Here is a 22787-nt window from a genome sequence, read left to right as displayed (position 1 = left end):
CATGCAACAGGAGCGAGAACTGCTTCGCTGTGCCGAGCGTATTCCTCGCTGCGCCCCGAGCACGCGGCGAGCGTATTCCTCGCTGCGCCCCGAGCACGCGGCGAGCGTATTCCTCAAGGCGCCCTGAGCACGCGACGGGCGTATGCCGCGCGGTGCGAGAACTCGGCGCCCATATTCCTCGCTGTGCCCTGAGCACCCGGCGGACGTATTTCTCGCTGCGCCGAGCACCCAGCGGGCGTATTTCTCGCTGCGCCGAGCACCCAGCGGGCGTATTTCTCGCTGTCCTCCAACCCACCGTGAAATAAAATCCCGGTTCTGTAAAGCACATTTCCAGCTCGCTTTATTTCAGTATAAAGTCAGAACGACAGGGCGAGATGCGCAGCCGGCAGATCCTTCCACATCCTGACGCATTTCCTGCGGGCGGCTCCGCTTCTCTGCCGCCAGCGTCAGCGCCCAACTCTCCGTGGCCCAGACGCACTAAATGGCCAGAACGCTGATTCATTTTAAGACGTTAAAAGGAGCATCCCCCCCCCCCCCCCCACTTGAAGCAGGGGGTCTGCAACGCTAAACCAGTCATTTCAGCTGTGGGATCCCCGAGATACCTAAACAGATCCCAGATCCATACAGCTGAAGGTGATGTAACGGTCCCACAGTTCGCAGGCCAATCAGAAGCTGCCAGAGCTGCGACCGGCACCCCCTGCAGAGGCGAGTATCTCAGAAAGCAGGGCGTCTTCAGAGCTGAAATTAACACGGTCCAGCTCTGAAGACCCCCTTCTTCAAACCTAAACCCCCGCAGAGGTAACGCCACGGAGACGTGATTGATTAGCACCCTTTAATGAATCTGTACTTCTCCAACAAGAGTTAATACCCTAACTAGATGCCAAACAACCCCCCAGACCCCTCCCCACACCCCCGATCTGGCCCAGACACACCCACAGAGAAACAAGGTCAAACAGAAACCCCACGAGTGCATCCAGGACCGCACGGGGGCGAAAGGCAAAACCGACGTGCCACCTTACTTTCTGCTGCAGCTGACCTATTGGCATTGGGCCTTAGTGTTGTACAGGTGCTCTATTTTCCCATTGACATACATGATTTGCTTGTGAGAGCGGGGTACATTACACCCCATTAAGGACGCCCTCTAATGACTCTCAGCATCTTCTGGCTGGAGCAGCGGATGAGGGAGAACATGGCACGTGTAGACATGGATATTTCACTCCTGTTCCTGGGCGAGCAAAGGGAACGCAGACTCGCCCCGTACTCTTATTAAACTGGTCCCCATGCAATGTAAAAACCTTCCGCTCCGAGCTGCAGGGGCGAGTGAAACAAACAAAACGGGTCGCAGACAAAGCTGGTTATTTCCCCCCAGACTGACACAGTACAGGGAAATATCTCCACGTTGAATTGTAGCCCTTTTATAACGGTACCCCTGTATCTCTCCCCCTATCTTCGCTATAAGCAGCGGTAATGGCTTCCCACACTTTCTTTATTAATGGGTAAAAGTCTTCCAGCGTCAGAAAGGAGAAACAGGTCGGAGCTTTACCTGCAAAATAAAAACCCGGTGGATAAAATAAGTAAATCGGTTTCCCCCCCCTCCCGTGTTCCCCGCCGACATCCCCATCCCCTGGGCTCCAGCCGCGGGACACGCTTTGTGAGGGTATTATTTGAGGGCGCGGAACATATTTGACATGTGTAAATCAGGCGTGTGACCATTACATGTACACGCAGCGTCTCTGCATATTGTTCAGCGCCAGGCAAAATGGAGCAGAAATTAACTTGTTTCGTCCCTTCCCCAACTTCAAAAAGGGACTCTTCACTGAACCAGAACCGCTGCCCGACGCCTTCCACGTTGGATCCAATTCCAAAAGAGGGGAGGGGAAGATTCCTGGCGAGGGGAACAAAAAAGGTGGGTGAGCGGGCGTCTCCCGCACGAAGGCACTTTGGAATTGCGGGTGCGATAGCCGTATAGGGGAATCACAGTTTATGGGACATTTTGACACGGGGTTCCGGGGGTCGCGTTTGCCCGGGTGCGGGGGCAAACCGGGCTGGGCCGGCTTGGGGTAACACTGATCAGTTTGTAGAGGGTTACAAGCGGGCAAAGGAGGCTGTAACCCTTACAGTGCCAGAAAGGGCAACAACGCCTTGTAGAGCAATAGAACACGGAATGCCCAGCAGACCCCAGTGGCAGGGAAGGGGTTAATGGCAGTTCTGATCCTTCTGGCACCGTATACACGGTCAGCGACCAGTCCAGCCCGCCACGCTTTTGAACTTGACCTCACATTGGGGGACGGGGCTAACGCGGTTACGCTCAGGTCTCTGTTGAAGCAGCTTTGGGGGGGGAGGCTGGAAGTGCCCGGTCGTGCGCAGTACTGCTTCAAACCGCAGCACGCCGACGGGGGGAAGGGGGGGGGTCGAGATTGGGGGAGAGAGGCGAGAACAAGCGACTTGCAACAGGTCGGTCGAGGTCCTACAAAACAGACCGGCACCGCCTGAAGTGTACGAAGAGGATTTAAAAAAGTGGCACGGGAAAGTCCGGAGATTTAACCCGCCGGCCTCCGCGCTGGGGTACTCGCTCCCAATGTATACACCCCCACAGCAGCGGGAGTGGCCGGTCCTTTGGGTACTGAGCTTTTGGTCCGCGGTGTGTTCTTGTCCCAGGGGTTAGATGGCGGCGGTGTCTATCTGTACGTACAGCTGTCGGACGCCGGCCTGAGGGGGGAGAGGGGAATGTACAGTGAGTATTAATGCTGCATTACTCACACGGCCCTGTGCTAACTCATAACCAGAGGACTGCAGCAGCTAGGAAAGTGTGCGTGCGAGTGGAGCACGCGTCTGTTAAAAGTTTCACTTGTCTTTCATCACTGTTTTGTCACAGAAATTGTATTTGTGATTAATTTTTTAATAAAAAAAAAAAAAACAAGACAATCCCCATTTCAGTGACAAACAGAGACGTGTGACTTGGAGCGCGCGCTCGCGCTCGGCCCCCGTTTAGTTTTTAAAATAATCGTTACAGTTACTATATTAATGTATCCGCCGTGCATGTGCTACATGTGCACCCGCCGTGTTTGGATACATACATACATGGGGTAAACACGAGATTATATATATATATATATATCGTGTCTTCCCCATGTATGTATGTATCCAAACGTGGTGTGGGCGCACGTGCGCGTGTGCAGAGAGCAGGAAACCGGACTGTGTATTATCCTGTATATCCTGTCACGCTCAGGGAAACCAGGAGCAAATATATTACAGTGCGAGTATTTCACAGCACTGGGGATATAATACAAGTCCCGTTAGAAAATGACTGCCTATATAACACTTTGATTGAATCTGTAATGCAGTGAAACCTGCACACAGAATCACTGTGAAACGCGTCAGGGTCCCACCTGCGTGAAGATGTTGTGCGTCTGGCTCAGGATCCAGCGAGCGTCTGCTTCAGGTCCGATGACGAGTTTCAGCGTTCCCACGTAAACGTCCGTGCACAGCGTCCAGAAGTGCGGCTCGAGCAGGTGATACACGCCCTGTAACTGCTGCACCTGTACGGGAGGCAGAAAGAGGGGCACGTGGCTACGGGGGCATGCAGGGGCCGGCCGGGAGAGGGTGGGCGTGGGGGGCCGGCCGGGAGAGGTCGGGCGCGGGGGGGCGGCTGAGAGCGGGGGGGGCGCGCGCACAGGACACACGCACACACGCACACACGCACGTACCCTCTGGTAACACTGAGGTAGCGCGTGCTCCAGGGTGGCGGGCGTTCTCTGCATCAGGATCCCGATGGACTGTTTCAGTAGCGGGATAACGCTGAAACGCAGATAGGAAACAGATTACACACCCGACCGAGCGTCTCTGCATACCACACCCCATCGTGCGTCTGTGCATAACACACCCCACCGCGCATCACACCCAACCATGCGTCTCTGAATACCACACCCCACCGGGCATCTGCGCATAACACACCCCACCGGGCATCTGCGCATAACACACCCCACCGGGCATCTGCGCATAACACACCCCACCGGGCATCTGCGCATAACACACCCCACCAGGCATCTGCGTATAACACACCCCACCGGGCATCTGCGCATAACACACCCCACTGGGCATCTGCGTATAACACACCCCACGGGCATCTGCGTATAACACACCCGACCGCGCATCTGCGTATAACACACCCGACCGCGCACACTAAAATAACGCATTGATCACCCAGATGTGATCCCTTAAACATGGCACTGCCATTAGTACACTTTGCTCCTAGGAGGGACTGACCCCTTAACCACGTCACTGCCATTAGTACACTTTGCTCCTAGGAGGGACTGACCCCTTAACCATGTCACTGCCATTAGTACACTTTGCTCCTAGGAGGGACTGACCCCTTAACCATGTCACTGCCATTAGTACACTTTGCTCCTAGGAGGGACTGACCCCTTAACCATGTCACTGCCATTAGAACACTTTGCTCCTAGGAGGGACTGACCCCTTAACCACGTCACTGCCATTAGTACACTTTGCTCCTAGGAGGGACTGACCCCTTAACCATGTCACTGCCATTAGTACACTTTGCTCCTAGGAGGGACTGACCCCTTAACCACGTCACTGCCATTAGTACACTTTGCTCCTAGGAGGGACTGACCCCTTAACCATGTCACTGCCATTAGTACACTTTGCTCCTAGGAGGGACTGACCCCTTAACCACGTCACTGCCATTAGTACACTTTGCCCCTAGGAGGGACTGACCCCTTATACATGTCACTGCCATTAGTACACTTTGCCCCTAGGGGGGACTGACCCCATAACCATGTCACTGCCATTAGTACACTTTGCCCCTAGGAGGGACTGACCCCTTATACATGTCACTGCCATTAGTACACTTTGCCCCTAGGGGGGACTGACCCCATAACCCTGTCACTGCCATTAGTACACTTTGCCCCTAGGAGGGACTGACCCCGTTAAGAAGAATGGTAGAGCCCCTTGAACTACCAGAATTGCTGAATGAAAAACTTCCTGGCAGGGAAAGTGTTAAGGAGCCAGCATAGCGTGTGCCGTTAGCGTGCGATACCCATGTGCATGTCTGGGACTGTGAGCTTCCCACGACACGTGTGAGTATTAAACAGGAGTACTACGGGTTTGGGTGTTCCCGTGATGTAAATACCACAGCAGGAAACTCAACAACCAACTTGTTAAAAACACAACGAACCAGATTTATAATGTTCCCCAAAACCTGCGGGGAAAAGAAGTGTGTTCTTGTAATTCAGGAATATTGGGGTGCGTGGGCTCTGAGCATAATGGGGACCCCTCCCCAGCCCCTGAAGCAGCCCAGCTTCCGACAAGCAACACAACACCCAATTACCTCCCCCTGCAGTGACGGGGTTAATTACAGATGGGACCTCACAGGTATTTTTAGGTTCCTGGGTCTGTACTTCCTAATTCTCTTCCCCCCGCTCTGTAACTCACTGCTTCTCCCCCACTCTCTGCCACCCCCTCTGTAACTCACTGCTTCTCTCGCACTCTCTGCCACCCCCTCTGTAACTCACTGCTTCTCTCCCACTCTCTGCCACCCCCTCTGTAACTCACTGCTTCTCTCCCACTCTCTGCCACCCCCTCTGTAACTCACTGCTTCTCTCCCACTCTCTGCCACCCCCTCTGTAACTCACTGCTTCTCTCCCACTCTCTGCCACCCCCTCTGTAACTCACTGCTTCTCTCTCTCTGCCACCCCCTCTGTAACTCACTGCTTCTCTCTCTCTGCCACCCCCTCTGTAACTCACTGCTTCTCTCTCTCTGCCACCCCCTCTGTAACTCACTGCTTCTCTCTCTCTGCCACCCCCTCTGTAACTCACTGCTTCTCTCTCTCTGCCACCCCCTCTGTAACTCACTGCTTCTCTCTCTCTGCCACCCCCTCTGTAACTCACTGCTTCTCTCGCACTCTCTGCCACCCGCTCTCTCTCTCTGCCATTCCACCCCCCCCCACTCTCTCCCACCCCCTCTGTAACTCACTGCTTCTCTCTCTCTGCCACCCGCTCTGTAACTCACTGCTTCTCTCGCACTCTCTCCCACCCCCTCTGTAACTCACTGCTTCTCTCTCTCTGCCACCCGCTCTGTAACTCACTGCTTCTCTCGCACTCTCTCCCACCCCCTCTGTAACTCACTGCTTCTCTCTCTCTGCCACCCGCTCTGTAACTCACTGCTTCTCCCCCACTCTCTGCCACCCCCTCTGTAACTCACTGCTTCTCTCGCACTCTCTGCCACCCCCTCTGTAACTCACTGCTTCTCTCCCACTCTCTGCCACCCCCTCTGTAACTCACTGCTTCTCTCCCACTCTCTGCCACCCCCTCTGTAACTCACTGCTTCTCTCCCACTCTCTGCCACCCCCTCTGTAACTCACTGCTTCTCTCCCACTCTCTGCCACCCCCTCTGTAACTCACTGCTTCTCTCTCTCTGCCACCCCCTCTGTAACTCACTGCTTCTCTCTCTCTGCCACCCCCTCTGTAACTCACTGCTTCTCTCTCTCTGCCACCCCCTCTGTAACTCACTGCTTCTCTCTCTCTGCCACCCCCTCTGTAACTCACTGCTTCTCTCTCTCTGCCACCCCCTCTGTAACTCACTGCTTCTCTCTCTCTGCCACCCCCTCTGTAACTCACTGCTTCTCTCGCACTCTCTGCCACCCGCTCTCTCTCTCTGCCATTCCACCCCCCCCCACTCTCTCCCACCCCCTCTGTAACTCACTGCTTCTCTCTCTCTGCCACCCGCTCTGTAACTCACTGCTTCTCTCGCACTCTCTCCCACCCCCTCTGTAACTCACTGCTTCTCTCTCTCTGCCACCCGCTCTGTAACTCACTGCTTCTCTCCCACTCTCTGCCACCCCCTCTGTGACTCACAGCTTCTCTCTCTCTGCCACCCGCTCTGTAACTCACTGCTTCTCTCCCACTCTCTCCCACCCCCTCTGTAACTCACTGCTTCTCTCTCTCTGCCACCCGCTCTGTAACTCACTGCTTCTCTCCCACTCTCTCCCACCCGCTCTGTAACTCACTGCTTCTCTCCCACTCTCTCCCACCCCCTCTGTAACTCACTGCTTCTCTCTCTCTGCCACCCGCTCTGTAACTCACTGCTTCTCTCCCACTCTCTGCCACCCCCTCTGTAACTCACTGCTTCTCTCTCTCTGCCACCCGCTCTGTAACTCACTGCTTCTCTCCCACTCTCTCCCACCCCCTCTGTAACTCACTGCTTCTCTCTCTCTGCCACCCGCTCTGTAACTCACTGCTTCTCTCCCACTCTCTCCCACCCCCTCTGTAACTCACTGCTTCTCTCTCTCTGCCACCCGCTCTGTAACTCACTGCTTCTCTCGCACTCTCTGCCACCCCCTCTGTAACTCACTGCTTCTCTCTCTCTGCCACCCCCTCTGTAACTCACTGCTTCTCTCGCACTCTCTGCCACCCGCTCTCTCTCTCTGCCATTCCACCCCCCCCCCACTCTCTGCCACCCTCTCTCTGCCATCCCACCCCCCCACTCTCTGCCATCAAACCCCCCTCTCTGCCATCCCACCCCCCCACTCTTTGCCATCCCACCCACCCCACTCTCTGCCACCCCCACTCTCTGCCATCCCACCCACCCTCTCTCTGCCACCCCACCCCCCACTCTCTGCCATCCCACCCCCCCCACTCTCTGCCACCCCCTCTCTGCCATCCCACCCCCCCACTCTCTGCCATCCCACCCCCCACTCTCTGCCACCCCCTCTCTGCCATCCCAACCCTCCCACTCTCTCTCTGCCATCCCACCCCCCCACTCTGCCATCCCACCCCCCCACTCTCTGCCACCCCCTCTGCCATCCCACCCCCCTCTCTCTCTGCCACCCCATCCCCCCCACTCTTTGCCACCCCATCCCCCCACTCTCTGCCACCCCATCCCCCCCACTCTCTGCCACCCCCCTCTCTCTCCGTTACTGTCCCCGGCCCCTTTCCGTACAAATGCCCGTTCTGGGGAACTCTTTCAAAGCGCGCCCTGCGGTGTAATAGTCGCAGCCGCACGCTCCCGCACACATTACTACCAAAGCGCGCCCTGCGGTGTAATAGTCGCAGCCGCTCGCTCCCGCACACATTACTACCAAAGCGCGCCCTGCGGTGTAATAGTCGCAGCCGCTCGCTCCCGCACACATTACTACCAAAGCGCGCCCTGCGGTGTAATAGTCGCAGCCGCTCGCTCCCGCACACATTACTACCAAAGCGCGCCCTGCGGTGTAATAGTCGCAGCCGCTCGCTCCCGCACACATTACTACCAAAGCGCGCCCTGCGGTGTAATAGTCGCAGCCGCTCGCTCCCGCACACATTACTACCAAAGCGCGCCCTGCGGTGTAATAGTCGCAGCCGCTCGCTCCCGCACACATTACTACCAAAGCGCGCCCTGCGGTGTAATAGTCGCAGCCGCTCGCTCCCGCACACATTACTACCAAAGCGCGCCCTGCGGTGTAATAGTCGCAGCCGCACGCTCCCGCACACATTACTACCAAAGCGCGCCCTGCGGTGTAATAGTCGCAGCCGCTCGCTCCCGCACACATTACTACCAAAGCGCGCCCTGCGGTGTAATAGTCGCAGCCGCTCGCTCCCGCACACATTACTACCAAAGCGCGCCCTGCGGTGTAATAGTTGCAGCCGCTCGCTCCCGCACACATTACTACCAAAGCGCGCCCTGCGGTGTAATAGTCGCAGCCGCTCGCTCCCGCACACATTACTACCAAAGCGCGCCCTGCGGTGTAATAGTCGCAGCCGCTCGCTCCCGCACACATTACTACCAAAGCGCGCCCTGCGGTGTAATAGTCGCAGCCGCACGCTCCCGCACACATTACTACCAAAACGCGCCCTGCGGTGTAATAGTCGCAGCCGCTCGCTCCCGCACACATTACTACCAAAGCGCGCCCTGCGGTGTAATAGTCGCAGCCGCTCGCTCCCGCACACATTACTACCAAAGCGCGCCCTGCGGTGTAATAGTCGCAGCCGCTCGCTCCCGCACACATTACTACCAAAGCGCGCCCTGCGGTGTAATAGTCGCAGCCGCTCGCTCCCGCACACATTACTACCAAAGCGCGCCCTGCGGTGTAATAGTCGCAGCCGCTCGCTCCCGCACACATTACTACCAAAGCGCGCCCTGCGGTGTAATAGTCGCAGCCGCTCGCTCCCGCACACATTACTACCAAAGCGCGCCCTGCGGTGTAATAGTCGCAGCCGCTCGCTCCCGCACACATTACTACCAAAACGCGCCCTGCGGTGTAATAGTTGCAGCCGCTCGCTCCCGCACACATTACTACCAAAGCGCGCCCTGCGGTGTAATAGTCGCAGCCGCTCGCTCCCGCACACATTACTACCAAAGCGCGCCCTGCGGTGTAATAGTCGCAGCCGCACGCTCCCGCACACATTACTACCAAAGCGCGCCCTGCGGTGTAATAGTCGCAGCCGCTCGCTCCCGCACACATTACTACCAAAACGCGCCCTGCGGTGTAATAGTCGCAGCCGCTCGCTCCCGCACACATTACTACCAAAGCGCGCCCTGCGGTGTAATAGTCGCAGCCGCTCGCTCCCGCACACATTACTACCAAAGCGCGCCCTGCGGTGTAATAGTCGCAGCCGCTCGCTCCCGCACACATTACTACCAAAGCGCGCCCTGCGGTGTAATAGTCGCAGCCGCTCGCTCCCGCACACATTACTACCAAAACGCGCCCTGCGGTGTAATAGTTGCAGCCGCTCGCTCCCGCACACATTACTACCAAAGCGCGCCCTGCGGTGTAATAGTCGCAGCCGCTCGCTCCCGCACACATTACTACCAAAGCGCGCCCTGCGGTGTAATAGTCGCAGCCGCACGCTCCCGCACACATTACTACCAAAACGCGCCCTGCGGTGTAATAGTCGCAGCCGCTCGCTCCCGCACACATTACTACCAAAGCGCGCCCTGCGGTGTAATAGTCGCAGCCGCTCGCTCCCGCACACATTACTACCAAAGCGCGCCCTGCGGTGTAATAGTCGCAGCCGCTCGCTCCCGCACACATTACTACCAAAGCGCGCCCTGCGGTGTAATAGTCGCAGCCGCACGCTCCCGCACACATTACTACCAAAGCGCGCCCTGCGGTGTAATAGTCGCAGCCGCTCGCTCCCGCACACATTACTACCAAAGCGCGCCCTGCGGTGTAATAGTTGCAGCCGCTCGCTCCCGCACACATTACTACCAAAGCGCGCCCTGCGGTGTAATAGTCGCAGCCGCTCGCTCCCGCACACATTACTACCAAAGCGCGCCCTGCGGTGTAATAGTCGCAGCCGCTCGCTCCCGCACACATTACTACCAAAGCGCGCCCTGCGGTGTAATAGTCGCAGCCGCACGCTCCCGCACACATTACTACCAAAGCGCGCCCTGCGGTGTAATAGTCGCAGCCGCTCGCTCCCGCACACATTACTACCAAAGCGCGCCCTGCGGTGTAATAGTCGCAGCCGCTCGCTCCCGCACACATTACTACCAAAGCGCGCCCTGCGGTGTAATAGTCGCAGCCGCTCGCTCCCGCACACATTACTACCAAAGCGCGCCCTGCGGTGTAATAGTCGCAGCCGCTCGCTCCCGCACACATTACTACCAAAGCGCGCCCTGCGGTGTAATAGTCGCAGCCGCACGCTCCCGCACACATTACTACCAAAGCGCGCCCTGCGGTGTAATAGTCGCAGCCGCTCGCTCCCGCACACATTACTACCAAAGCGCGCCCTGCGGTGTAATAGTCGCAGCCGCTCGCTCACGCACACATTACTACCAAAGCGCGCCCTGCGGTGTAATAGTCGCAGCCGCTCGCTCCCGCACACATTACTACCAAAGCGCGCCCTGCGGTGTAATAGTCGCAGCCGCTCGCTCCCGCACACATTACTACCAAAGCGCGCCCTGCGGTGTAATAGTCGCAGCCGCTCGCTCCCGCACACATTACTACCAAAGCGCGCCCTGCGGTGTAATAGTCGCAGCCGCACGCTCCCGCACACATTACTACCAAAGCGCGCCCTGCGGTGTAATAGTCGCAGCCGCTCGCTCCCGCACACATTACTACCAAAGCGCGCCCTGCGGTGTAATAGTCGCAGCCGCACGCTCCCGCACACATTACTACCAAAGCGCGCCCTGCGGTGTAATAGTCGCAGCCGCTCGCTCCCGCACACATTACTACCAAAGCGCGCCCTGCGGTGTAATAGTCGCAGCCGCACGCTCCCGCACACATTACTACCAAAGCGCGCCCTGCGGTGTAATAGTCGCAGCCGCTCGCTCCCGCACACATTACTACCAAAGCGCGCCCTGCGGTGTAATAGTCGCAGCCGCTCGCTCCCGCACACATTACTACCAAAGCGCGCCCTGCGGTGTAATAGTCGCAGCCGCTCGCTCCCGCACACATTACTACCAAAGCGCGCCCTGCGGTGTAATAGTCGCAGCCGCTCGCTCCCGCACACATTACTACCAAAGCGCGCCCTGCGGTGTAATAGTCGCAGCCGCTCGCTCCCGCACACATTACTACCAAAGCGCGCCCTGCGGTGTAATAGTCGCAGCCGCTCGCTCCCGCACACATTACTACCAAAGCGCGCCCTGCGGTGTAATAGTCGCAGCCGCTCGCTCCCGCACACATTACTACCAAAGCGCGCCCTGCGGTGTAATAGTCGCAGCCGCTCGCTCCCGCACACATTACTACCAAAGCGCGCCCTGCGGTGTAATAGTCGCAGCCGCTCGCTCCCGCACACATTACTACCAAAGCGCGCCCTGCGGTGTAATAGTCGCAGCCGCTCGCTCCCGCACACATTACTACCAAAGCGCGCCCTGCGGTGTAATAGTCGCAGCCGCTCGCTCCCGCACACATTACTACCAAAGCGCGCCCTGCGGTGTAATAGTCGCAGCCGCTCGCTCCCGCACACATTACTACCAAAGCGCGCCCTGCGGTGTAATAGTCGCAGCCGCTCGCTCCCGCACACATTACTACCAAAGCGCGCCCTGCGGTGTAATAGTCGCAGCCGCTCGCTCCCGCACACATTACTACCAAAGCGCGCCCTGCGGTGTAATAGTCGCAGCCGCTCGCTCCCGCACACATTACTACCAAAACGCGACCTCTTCCCCTTTTAGTAAAACCTCCCATGCTATCTGCATAGGATATCCATACCGGAAATACCACGTAAAGGGGCCACGCTCCGCTTTAAATCAAAAAGGGTGTTTGTGTGCAAACAGTAGCACTACTTTCAGAGAACAACAGTGGGAACCACTTTGTTTTTGAAAACCCCTTCAGGGCAGAGAGGTTTGTCCTGGGGTAACAGACCCGGGCAGAGAGGTTTGTCCTGGGGTAACAGACCCGGGCAGAGAGGTTTTGTCCTGGGGTAACAGACCCGGGCAGAGAGGTTTGTCCTGGGGTAACAGACCCGGGCAGAGAGGTTTTGTCCTGGGGTAACAGACCCGGGCAGAGAGGTTTGTCCTGGGGTAACAGACCCGGGCAGAGAGGTTTTGTCCTGGGGTAACAGACCCGGGCAGAGAGGTTTGTCCTGGGGTAACAGACCCGGGCAGAGAGGTTTGTCCTGGGGTAACAGATCCGGGCAGAGAGGTTTGTCCTGGGTTAACAAGCTCGGGCAGAGAGGTTTGTCCTGGGGTAACAGACCCGGGCAGAGAGGTTTGTCCTGGGGTAACAGACCCGGGCAGAGAGGTTTGTCCTGGGGTAACAGACCCGGGCAGAGAGGTTTGTCCTGGGTTAACAAGCTCGGGCAGAGAGGTTTGTCCTGGTGTAACAGACCCGGGCAGAGAGGTTTGTCCTGGGGTAACAGACCCGGGCAGAGAGGTTTGTCCTGGGGTAACAGACCCGGGCAGAGAGGTTTGTCCTGGGTTAACAGACCCGGGCAGAGAGGTTTGTCCTGGGGTAACAGACCCGGGCAGAGAGGTTTGTCCTGGGGTAACAGATCCGGGCAGAGAGGTTTTGTCCTGGGGTAACAGATCCGGGCAGAGAGGTTTGTCCTGGGTTAACAAGCTCGGGCAGAGAAGTGGAAAAGATGGAAAGCTCCCCGGGGCAGAAATTTCCTTTCCTGTTGTACTTATTGTATTATAATTCCCTGCACTGTATTGTCTCTTCTGTAAAGCGCAGAGAGCACAGGCTGCGCTATGAAGCTATAGATGTATACGCATACACAGACACAGACGTATACGCATACACAGACGTAGACACAGACAGACGTATACGAATACACAGACACAGACGTATACGCGACGTATATGCGAGTGACAATGCTAGGTAAAAACCATATTTGAATGCTGTTTTCTGTCTACCCGTAATCAAATTAAGTGTTGCCACCTAGGCAGGGAACACCCTGTGTAGAAAACCATCTGTTTGAATGTGCCTCAGATGTGCTAATTAAGCAGACAGAACCACACTGTCAGGTGACTTTTTAGGCCCATATAAACCCAGTCAGAACAGCTAGTCTGCCTGCAGCCCATACTCAAAGTGGCCCATTATAAGTGGCAGGACTACTGAACAACTCAAGTTTAAAAGGAAGTTCAAAAGAAGTGAGGAAGAAGTGGACACCCCACCAGGCCCTGATTCCTGCATTTGAACTACGCTGGAAAGGAGGAAATCATCTATACCAGACTGCATCATTACTGCTGTGATGCTGCCTTTACCATTTATATTTGCTGTGACTTCACTTCTTCTCAAATTATGCACTTCTTTCTACCAGCCTCAGTATGTCTCTAACTCCATTCATATATCTCCATCTCTCCTTCCTTCCCCACTTCTCAGCTCACATGAACTCCTTTCTTACCTGCGTCCTCTGACACCACCCAGCTATATCCCCTGCACTAAAAAACACCCCTACAAATCATCCTCACACATCCTCTTTCTATCCATGCTTCTCCTCCTTGCTTCTGGGGATCTCTCCCAATCCTGGTCCCTTTCTTACTCCTACATGCGCTCGTCCTCGCCTGCCAATTCCAACCTCATACCCATCCCCTGCCACCCTCCCTCCTCTCTCCCTTTCTCCTGTGCCCTTTGGAAAGCTCGCTCCCTTTCTAACAAGTTCCTCTCTGTGCATGACTTCTTTCTCTCTCACTCCCTGCTACTATTTGCTATAACTGAGACCTGGCTCACTCAGTCTGACTCTGCTCTGGAAGTTGCCCTCTCCTATGGGGGCCTTTCCTTCTCCCACACTCCGCGCCCTGATGGCAGGGGTGGAGGCGTGGGGCTCCTGCTCTCCTCTCTCTGCCGTTACCGAACACTTCCTATTCCTCCCTCTCTTGCTTTTCCCTCCTTTGAGGCTCACACTGTCCAGATCTTCTCTCCTCTCCCTGTCCATGTGGCAGTCATCTATCGCCCACCTACCTCTACTCATTCCCCTTCTGCCTTTCTCTCTCACTTTGAATCCTGGCTCTCTTTCTTCCTCTCCTCAGACTCCCCTGTTCTTCTCCTTGGGGACTTCAATTGCCACATTGATGACCCCTCTCTCCCTTGGGCTTCCCGCTTTCTTTCTCTAACCTCTTCTTTTGGCCTTCAACAGTGGACTGCAGCCAGCACCCACAAGGATGGCCACTACTTAGACCTGGTTTTCACTAAAAACTTCTCTCTCTCCAATTTCTCCATTTCCCCTTTTCCTCTCTCTGACCATCATCTCATCTCATTCTCTCTATCTCGCTTCTCCCCTTCTCCACCTCCATCTACCCCCCGGTTCTGCAGAAACCTGCGCTCTATTCACTTACCTGACTTTGAGTCCACTTTACGCTCCTCCCTCTCCTCGCTCAGCTTTGCTACAGACCCTGACAACCTGGTAAGGAACTACAACTCTGTCTTGTCCTCCTCTCTTGATCTACATGCCCCGCTTTCTCTCTGCCGCCCTCGCCCTTCGAACCCTAGACCCTGGCTAAAATCCCACACGCGCATGCTGCGTTCCTCCACTCGTTCCTCTGAACGCCTCTGGAGGAAGTCTCACACTCTCGCAGACTTCCTTCACTACAAATTTATGCTATCCTGTTTCAACTCTGCCCTCTCGCAAGCCAAACAAGCCTATTTTTCTGCACTAATCAACATGCACAAGTCTAAACCACGCCGACTGTTCTCTGTCTTTGATACTCTACTCAAACCACCCTCAGCTGCCTCTCCTTCCTCCATCTCCGCTCAGGACTTTGCTGACTATTTTAAGGAAAAGGTGGAATCCATACGTCAGAACATCCCCTCTGTTTCTTCCCCCCATCCTACACCTGTTCCTAACTCTCCTCCTGCCTTCCTTGACTCTTTTTCCACTGTCTCAGAGGAGGATGTGTCGCTGTTGATCGCCTCTTCTCCCTCTACCACCTGCCCTCTTGACCCCATTCCCTCCCATCTCCTAAAACCTCTTGCTCCTACTATAATCCCTACGCTCACACACATTTTTAACTCCTCCCTCTCCTCTGGAACCTTTCCATCCTCCTTCAAACATGCAACAGTCATACCATTACTCAAAAACAGCAAGCTTGACCCTACCTGTCTTTCTAACTATCGACCTGTCTCCCTCCTGCCTTTTGCCTCTAAACTCCTTGAACATCTTGTATTCTCTCGCTTGCTCCATTTTCTCAACACCTATTCTCTCCTAGACCCTACAATCTGGCTTCCGCACGGCTCACTCCACGGAAACAGCCCTCACTAAAATAACTGACGGCCTCCATGCTGCCAAAGACAGAGGTCATTACACTCTGCTCATATTACTCGACCTCTCTGCAGCACTTGACACCGTGGACCACCCTCTTCTCCTTCATATTCTCCATACTCTTGGTATTCGGAACAAAGCTCTATCCTGGATCTCCTCTTACCTCTCCCAGCGTACTTTCAGTGTCTCTTCTGCTAACACCTCCTCCTCCTCCTCTATTGATCTCTCTGTGGGGGTACCCCAGGGCTCTGTCCTGGGACCACTTCTCTTTTCTCTGTACACAATGTCTCTAGGTGACCTAATAACATCTTTTGGGTTTAAATATCACCTCTATGCTGACGACAAACAATACAATACGCAGACACAGACAGACAGACGTATATGCAGACACAGACAGACGTATACGCAGACGCAGACACAGACAGACGTATACGCAGACACAGACAGACGAATACGCAGACACACGTATACGCAGACACAGACAGACGTATACGCAGACGCAGACACAGACGTATACGCAGACACAGACAGACGTATACGCAGACACAGACAGACGTATACGCAGACACAGAAAGACGTATACGCAGACACAGACACAGGTATACGCAGACACAGACAGACGTATACGCAGACACCACAGACGTATACGCAGACACAGACACAGGTATACGCAGACACAGACAGACGTATACGCAGACACAGACACACGTATACGCAGACACAGACACACGTATACGCAGACACAGACACACGTATACGCAGACAGACACAGACAGACGTATACGCAGACACAGATGTATACACACACAGATATATACAGATAAACACATATACATATACACGATCCAGGGAGTGCTAAAGTATTGAGGGCAGAAGGGAACATCTCAGAGAAAGGAAATCCCCAGGACGCTAGGTCCAGTTTTTTGGACGGGGACAGACTCCGGGGAAAGGCAAGTATTTGTGTGGCTGAAAGAGTAGCACATGCATGGCACGTCCGCCCTGCAGAAGTGAAGGGAAAACACAGCCAAACAATTCAAGAACCCGCGGGGGGCGGGAAACACAGAACCCGCGGGGGCGGGAAACACAGAACCCGCGGGGGCGGGAAACACAGAACCCGCGGGGGCGGGAAACACAGAACCCGCGGGGGCGGGAAACACAGAACCCGCGGGGGGCGGGAAACACAGAACCCGCGGGGGGCGGGAAACACAGAACCCGCGGGGGGCGGGAAACACAGAACCCGCGGGGGGCGGGAAACACAGAACCCGCGGGGGGCGGGAAACACAGAACCCGCGGGGGTGGGAAACACAGAACCCGCGAGGGGGGGGGGGGGGGGGGGGCGGGAAACACAGAACCCGCGGGGTACATCGAGGTAAGACTCATGTTCGCCTTCTCATTATCTGCTCATTTTCAGTTTGCTTTAACAACCCTGCAGAAATCAAACTATTTGTGCACCAGGTGATGCAGGTCCCACCTGCAGGAGAGGGGTTCAGGCGTCCCCCGTATCTGGGGGGCACACAGCGCCCTGTTCTGGTTTCAGGGGGGGGGAGGGGGGACTTACCTGACCACGATGAGGAGCGCGATGAGCATGGAGCAGATGGGATCGGCGATCATTAGTCCGTAACGCTGCATGAGGATGGTGGAGAAAATCACCCCGACACTGCCCAGGGCGTCCGCAACGATGTGTAAGAACACCCCTACAACACAGAGGAGGTGAGAGCGCGCCGCCGTTATATACACCTCCCCGCAAAAATAATATACAACAGGACGTGTACAGCCAGTCCCTTGAGCTAGCAATCTAACTGCGCTGTATAAGGCACAGGGCGAGAAAGGGACTTGCCCAAGGTCACAAGAGGTGATTCAGACGACGCCACCCACTTCCTGGGCAGTGCGCTTACCCCTCGCCAGTTCTCTTCCCCACTGACATGCTGGACTCTCCAGAACCAGAAAACATGGACCGGCTGAAATGTCATTGCGTCAGGCGTCCCACACTGCAGCTATACACCCGGCCTGGTTATTACCCAGCCGGACCCCCCCTCCCCCACCCCACCCCCTGCCCAATCTCTCACTCCCAGCCACACTGCAGCTATACACCCGGCCTGGTTATTACCCAGCCGGACCTCCCCCCCACCCCCTGCCCAATCTCTCACTCCCAGCCACACTGCAGCTATACACCCGGCCTGGTTATTACCCAGCCGGACCCCCCCCACCCCCTGCCCAATCTCTCACTCCCAGCCACACTGCAGCTATACACCCGGCCTGGTTATTACCCAGCCGGACCCCCCTCCCACCCCCTGCCCATTCTCTCACTCCCAGCCACACTGCAGCTATACACCCGGCCTGGTTATTACCCAGCCGGAACCCCCCCCCCCCCCCTGCCCATTCTCTCACTCCCAGCCACACTGCAGCTATACACCCGGCCTGGTTATTACCCAGCCGGACCCCCCCCACCCCCTGCCCATTCTCTCACTCCCAGCCACACTGCAGCTATACACCCGGCCTGGTTATTACCCAGCCGGACCCCCCTCCCACCCCCTGCCCAATCTCTCACTCCCAGCCACACTGCAGCTATACACCCGGCCTGGTTATTACCCAGCCGGACCCCCCCCCCACCCCCTGCCCATTCTCTCACTCCCAGCCACACTGCAGCTATACACCCGGCCTGGTTATTACCCAGCCGGACCCCCCCCCACCCACCCATTCTCTCACTCCCAGCCACACTGCAGCTATACACCCGGCCTGGTTATTACCCAGCCGGACCTCCCCCCCACCCCCTGCCCAATCTCTCACTCCCAGCCACACTGCAGCTATACACCCGGCCTGGTTATTACCCAGCCGGACCCCCCCCCCCACCCCCTGCCCAATCTCTCACTCCCAGCCACACTGCAGCTATACACCCGGCCTGGTTATTACCCAGCCGGACCCCCCCCCCCCCCCTGCCCAATCTCTCACTCCCAGCCACACTGGGTTCCAAGCAGGGTTCACCGGAGCAGAACCGCCTTCATTTTAGCTTCGGGGACCCCCTGCTCCCCGAGATAATTACCCCAGAGTTAGGTGCACTGGCTGGGTTCGCAGTATCGCAGATTAAATGTCCCGCGGGCCAATAGGAACCCGCGACGTAATTCCTTGCAGCTTCCTATTGGCCCGCGTGACGCAGAGCTTTAAACTGCGCAGATACCCGCGGCAGCTACACCAGTATGTGAGGAAGCAGGGGGTCCCGGAGCCGACATTAACGCAGTTCCGCTTCGGAGACCCCCTGCTGCAAAGCGATCGAAAAATATTAAATAAAACAGCGCTGCCGGGAGTGCTGCTAAAACTCGTTACTGCGCCTTTAACTCGTTACTGCGCCTTTAACTCGTTACTGCGCCTTTAACTCGTTACTGCGCCTTTAACTCGTTACTGCGCACTGAGAAATGTTCTCTCACCAGGAAGCAAACTGCTGCGTTTATAACTGAGACAATGCTGCCCTCTGCCTGACACACACAGTAGTGCGGAGCTAGGGGGCTGAATCCGCGCTGTGTGGGGGAACTTACCCTCCAAAATCTGCTTGCTGGGCCCCCTGTGCTCTTCCGGAGGCTCGTCTGTAATTAGAAAGTGACATCAAGTTAAATCTACCCACGGATCCAGCAACGTCAATCGTCTGATCGGGGACAGGAGCCCAACGAGAAGTCCCCCCCCCCACCCCGGGAACACGTATTCTTACTTTTCATCTCAAAATGAGCACTATATAAGCTATGTGTTGCTTATTATCCAACGTTCGTTAATCCGGTCTCTTTAATTTAGCATTACATTAGAATTTTGTTAAACATTTATTTTCTTTTGTTGTTTTTTTTTTTTTTAAGTTTGACCCCCACCTCCCCCCCTTTTCACTCACAGTACACACACACACACCACACACACACACACACACACACACACACACACACACACACACACACACACACACACACACAGTCTGTGGGCGGACAAGCTGGCACCAACACGCAACCCTCCCACTCACCGGGACCAAGAGGCGGCAAAATTGTGCCCTTGCTTATGACTGTGCCCGTGCCCATCATCGTGCCCATGAGATTCTCCGTGGCTGTGCCCGCCTCCGTGGCTGTGCCCGCCTCCGTGGCTGTGCCCATGGTTCGGAGCACCATTAAACAGGGAATGGCTGTGCCCGTGACCTGAGACAAGACGAGACCAGTCAGAGGGTATTTTGCTGCCCTACCCTGCAGTGATGTGGCCGGCATACCTGCGAGACCCCCCCCCCCCCCTCCCCCAGTTAGACATTGAAAAGGACTAATCACATGACAATATACAGTTACAAACTGATACATACATGTTCAAGAGCGGCTTCTGCTCCCTATAACCCAAGAATATAAACCCAAGCACAGCAACAGTATCATTACACACGGGATCAGCAGGCCAAGCTGCTGCCAGCGCACAGGGACGTTTCCCGGGCCCCACGGTGTGACGGTAAGGGTAGTCAGCCTCACATTATAAAGGTGAAGCCGGCTGGCTGCCCCAATACCTCTGCTTGGGGCTCATTGGCCAATGTATGATATGCTTTGTGTAACCCCTTCCAGAAAATAGCTAATCCCTGTGTGATGTCTGGAAGGGGGAAAACTGGGGGGGGGGGGGGGGGCTATAACATAAAAAAGCACTTTTTATTCCCTATGCGAGTATGTTTCTCACCCAATTAACAAGCCAGTGATGTGTTGTCAGCATTTCTCCGTGTGCAGACCCAGTAATTCACTTAGCTGGGCTGCAGGCAGAGAAAAGCCGGGTATGACAGAGGCTGGGGCAGCATGAGCATCGGGATAATGGTGAGCGGGGTGGGCACTCAGCGGGGCAGAGCCTTTGTTCCTCCGAGACACTACGGCCCCTATCCAGCGGGAGATATGGGGCTGGCTAAGGGAACCGTTGCCGGGTCTGAGCCCCGTAGGCGCGATTCCCATTGGCCAGTTTGAATTTCCCGCTCGCCAGCAGCTCGCTCCACGAGGGGCGGTCCAGAATACCTAAGCTGGCCCCCTCCTCCGATTGGTGCAGCCGGATGAGCCCTCGTCCTCCGATTGGCTGCAGCCTCACGATCCGTGCTGATTGGCCGGCGGCTCCTGCTCCATAAAGATAGCAGCCGAGGGCTATGTAAGGAGCGCGGCCGATCAGAGAACCAGAACAGCTGATTGGAGACCCGGCCGGCGGGAGATTGAAAATGCTATTGTACGAGTAGCATGGAGAAGCCGGGGAAGACCACGTGCAGTGCAAGCCTACCGAAGCGGTTTTAAGGATATCCCTGCTTCAGCACCGGTCGGTCAATAATAATAATAGTTTGTTCTTGTATAGCGCTGCTAGTTTTACGTAGCGCTTTACAGAGACATTTTGCAGGCACAGTCCCTGCCCCGCGGAGCTTACAATCTATGTGTTTGGTGCCTGAGGCACAGCGAGATAAAGTGACTTGCCAAAGGTCACAAGGAGCCGACACCGGGAATTGACCAGGTTCCCCTGCTGCAATCTCAGTGTCAGTCAGTGTCTTTACTCACTGAGCCGCTCCCAATCACCACCACCAGTGCTGAAGCAGGGATATCCTTAAAAACCTGACCTGTTGGGGGAGGGCGGGGTCTTGAGGACTGGAGTTGCCTATCCCTGCTTTAAAGGATGAAGAACCCCACACAACAACAATCAGCTTCTCCACCACGGCCACTAGAGCTACACCTGCGTTGTTTACATGAGATATTCCGGTTCCCCGCTGCATGCAAAGCCGGCGGCGGTGTCCGGCACCTGTGAGCGCACCGTACCGGACTCGTGCGAGTGGCCGTGTCCTCCTCCGTGCTGGAACACGAATATCCCCACCAGGTTCACCAGGAAGCCCAGGATGGACACGGGGAGCAGCCTCTCGTGGTGCACCTCCGGGGTGTCCAGGGCTCGCTGCGGAGGAGAGACGGGAGAACAACGTGAGCGCAAGACACCTCCGCCGGTGCACGGCACAGGCGCCGGCAACCTGCAGGCTGGAGAGTTTCACAGTCCAACGGGCGGCCATAGACCGAGCTAACCGGCTCGGAGAAAGATTCGGCGGTACTCGTTGGAGGGGGCAATTTATTACAAGTTGAATTTCTTCTGGCTCCCTAATGCGGAAGTTTCTGCCAACCTGTGTTTTTTTTACCCTTATAAGGACAGGGTAATATATGAGAGAGCCAATACAGATAAGAGGGGAGAGAGGCGGATTTGCCTGTGCAAACTCATGGTGACCTTTATGTTAGCAGAGAGAGCAGTCTCCATCTTTGCTGATGACACTAAATTGTGTAAGGTAATAGAATCAGAGCAGGATGTAATTTCTCTTCAGAAGGACTTGGAGAGACTGGAAACGTGGGCAGGTAAATGGCAGGTGAGGTTTAATACATATAAATATAAGGTTTTGTATTTGGGAAGCAAGAATAAAAAGCCAATTTGCAATTAAATGAGGATAAATTGGGGAATCCTTGATGGAGAAGGATTTAGGAGTGCTTGTAGACAGCAGGCTTAGCAATAGTGCCAATGTCATGCAGTAGCTGCAAAGGCAAACAAGATCTTATCTTGCATTAAACGGGCAATGATGGAAGGGAAGTATGCATAATTATGCCCCTTTACAAAGCATTAGTAAGATCACACCTTGAATATGGAGTACAATGTTGGGAACAACTCCTTAGTAAAGACATATGGAACTAGAGGAGAGTGCAGAGAAGAGGCACCAATTAATAAAGGGGATGGACAATCTATCTTATGAGGAGAGGCTAGCTAAATTGGATTTATTTACAGTAGAAAAGAGGCATCTGAGGGGGGATATGATAACTATATACAAATATATTTCAGGACGAATACAAGAAACTTTCAAACAAACTATTCATCCCAAGGGCAGTACAAAGGACTCGGGGCCATCCCTTAAGTTTGGAGGAAAGGAAATTTCACCAGCAACAAAGGAAAGGGTTCTTTACAGTAAGGGCAGTTACAGTGTGGGATTCATTCCCATGGAGACTGTGATGGCAGATACAATAGATTTGTTCAAAAAAAGGTTGGACATCTTTCTAGAAAGGAAAGTTATACAGGGATATACCAAATAAGTACACATGGGAAGGATGTTGATCCAGGGATTAATCTGATTGCCAATTCTTGGAGTCAGGAAGGAATTAATT

General features: G+C 55.3%; 1 protein-coding gene across 1 annotated transcript in view; it reads right to left on the bottom strand.

Moving 5' to 3' along the window:
* Positions 1-323: 323 nt before the first annotated feature.
* The window catches only part of SLC30A7 (solute carrier family 30 member 7), a 29314-nt gene continuing 6850 nt past the window's right edge, over positions 324-22787 (bottom strand). The window contains exons 4-10 of the mRNA XM_075615492.1: positions 21417-21619; positions 19651-19805; positions 19170-19212; positions 17198-17333; positions 3708-3798; positions 3390-3539; positions 324-2709 (exon numbers count right to left, since the gene is read on the bottom strand). Of these exons, the coding sequence (XP_075471607.1) occupies positions 2662-2709; positions 3390-3539; positions 3708-3798; positions 17198-17333; positions 19170-19212; positions 19651-19805; positions 21417-21619 (826 nt within the window). The 3' untranslated portion in view covers positions 324-2661. The remainder of the gene's footprint in view (positions 2710-3389; positions 3540-3707; positions 3799-17197; positions 17334-19169; positions 19213-19650; positions 19806-21416; positions 21620-22787) is intronic.

This window comes from Ascaphus truei, chromosome 10, assembly GCF_040206685.1.
Source record: "Ascaphus truei isolate aAscTru1 chromosome 10, aAscTru1.hap1, whole genome shotgun sequence".
In the NCBI taxonomy this organism is placed as follows: domain Eukaryota; kingdom Metazoa; phylum Chordata; class Amphibia; order Anura; family Ascaphidae; genus Ascaphus; species Ascaphus truei.
The sequence above is the reverse complement of the archived record's forward strand: the minus strand, read 5'-3'. Positions and strand labels throughout refer to the sequence as shown.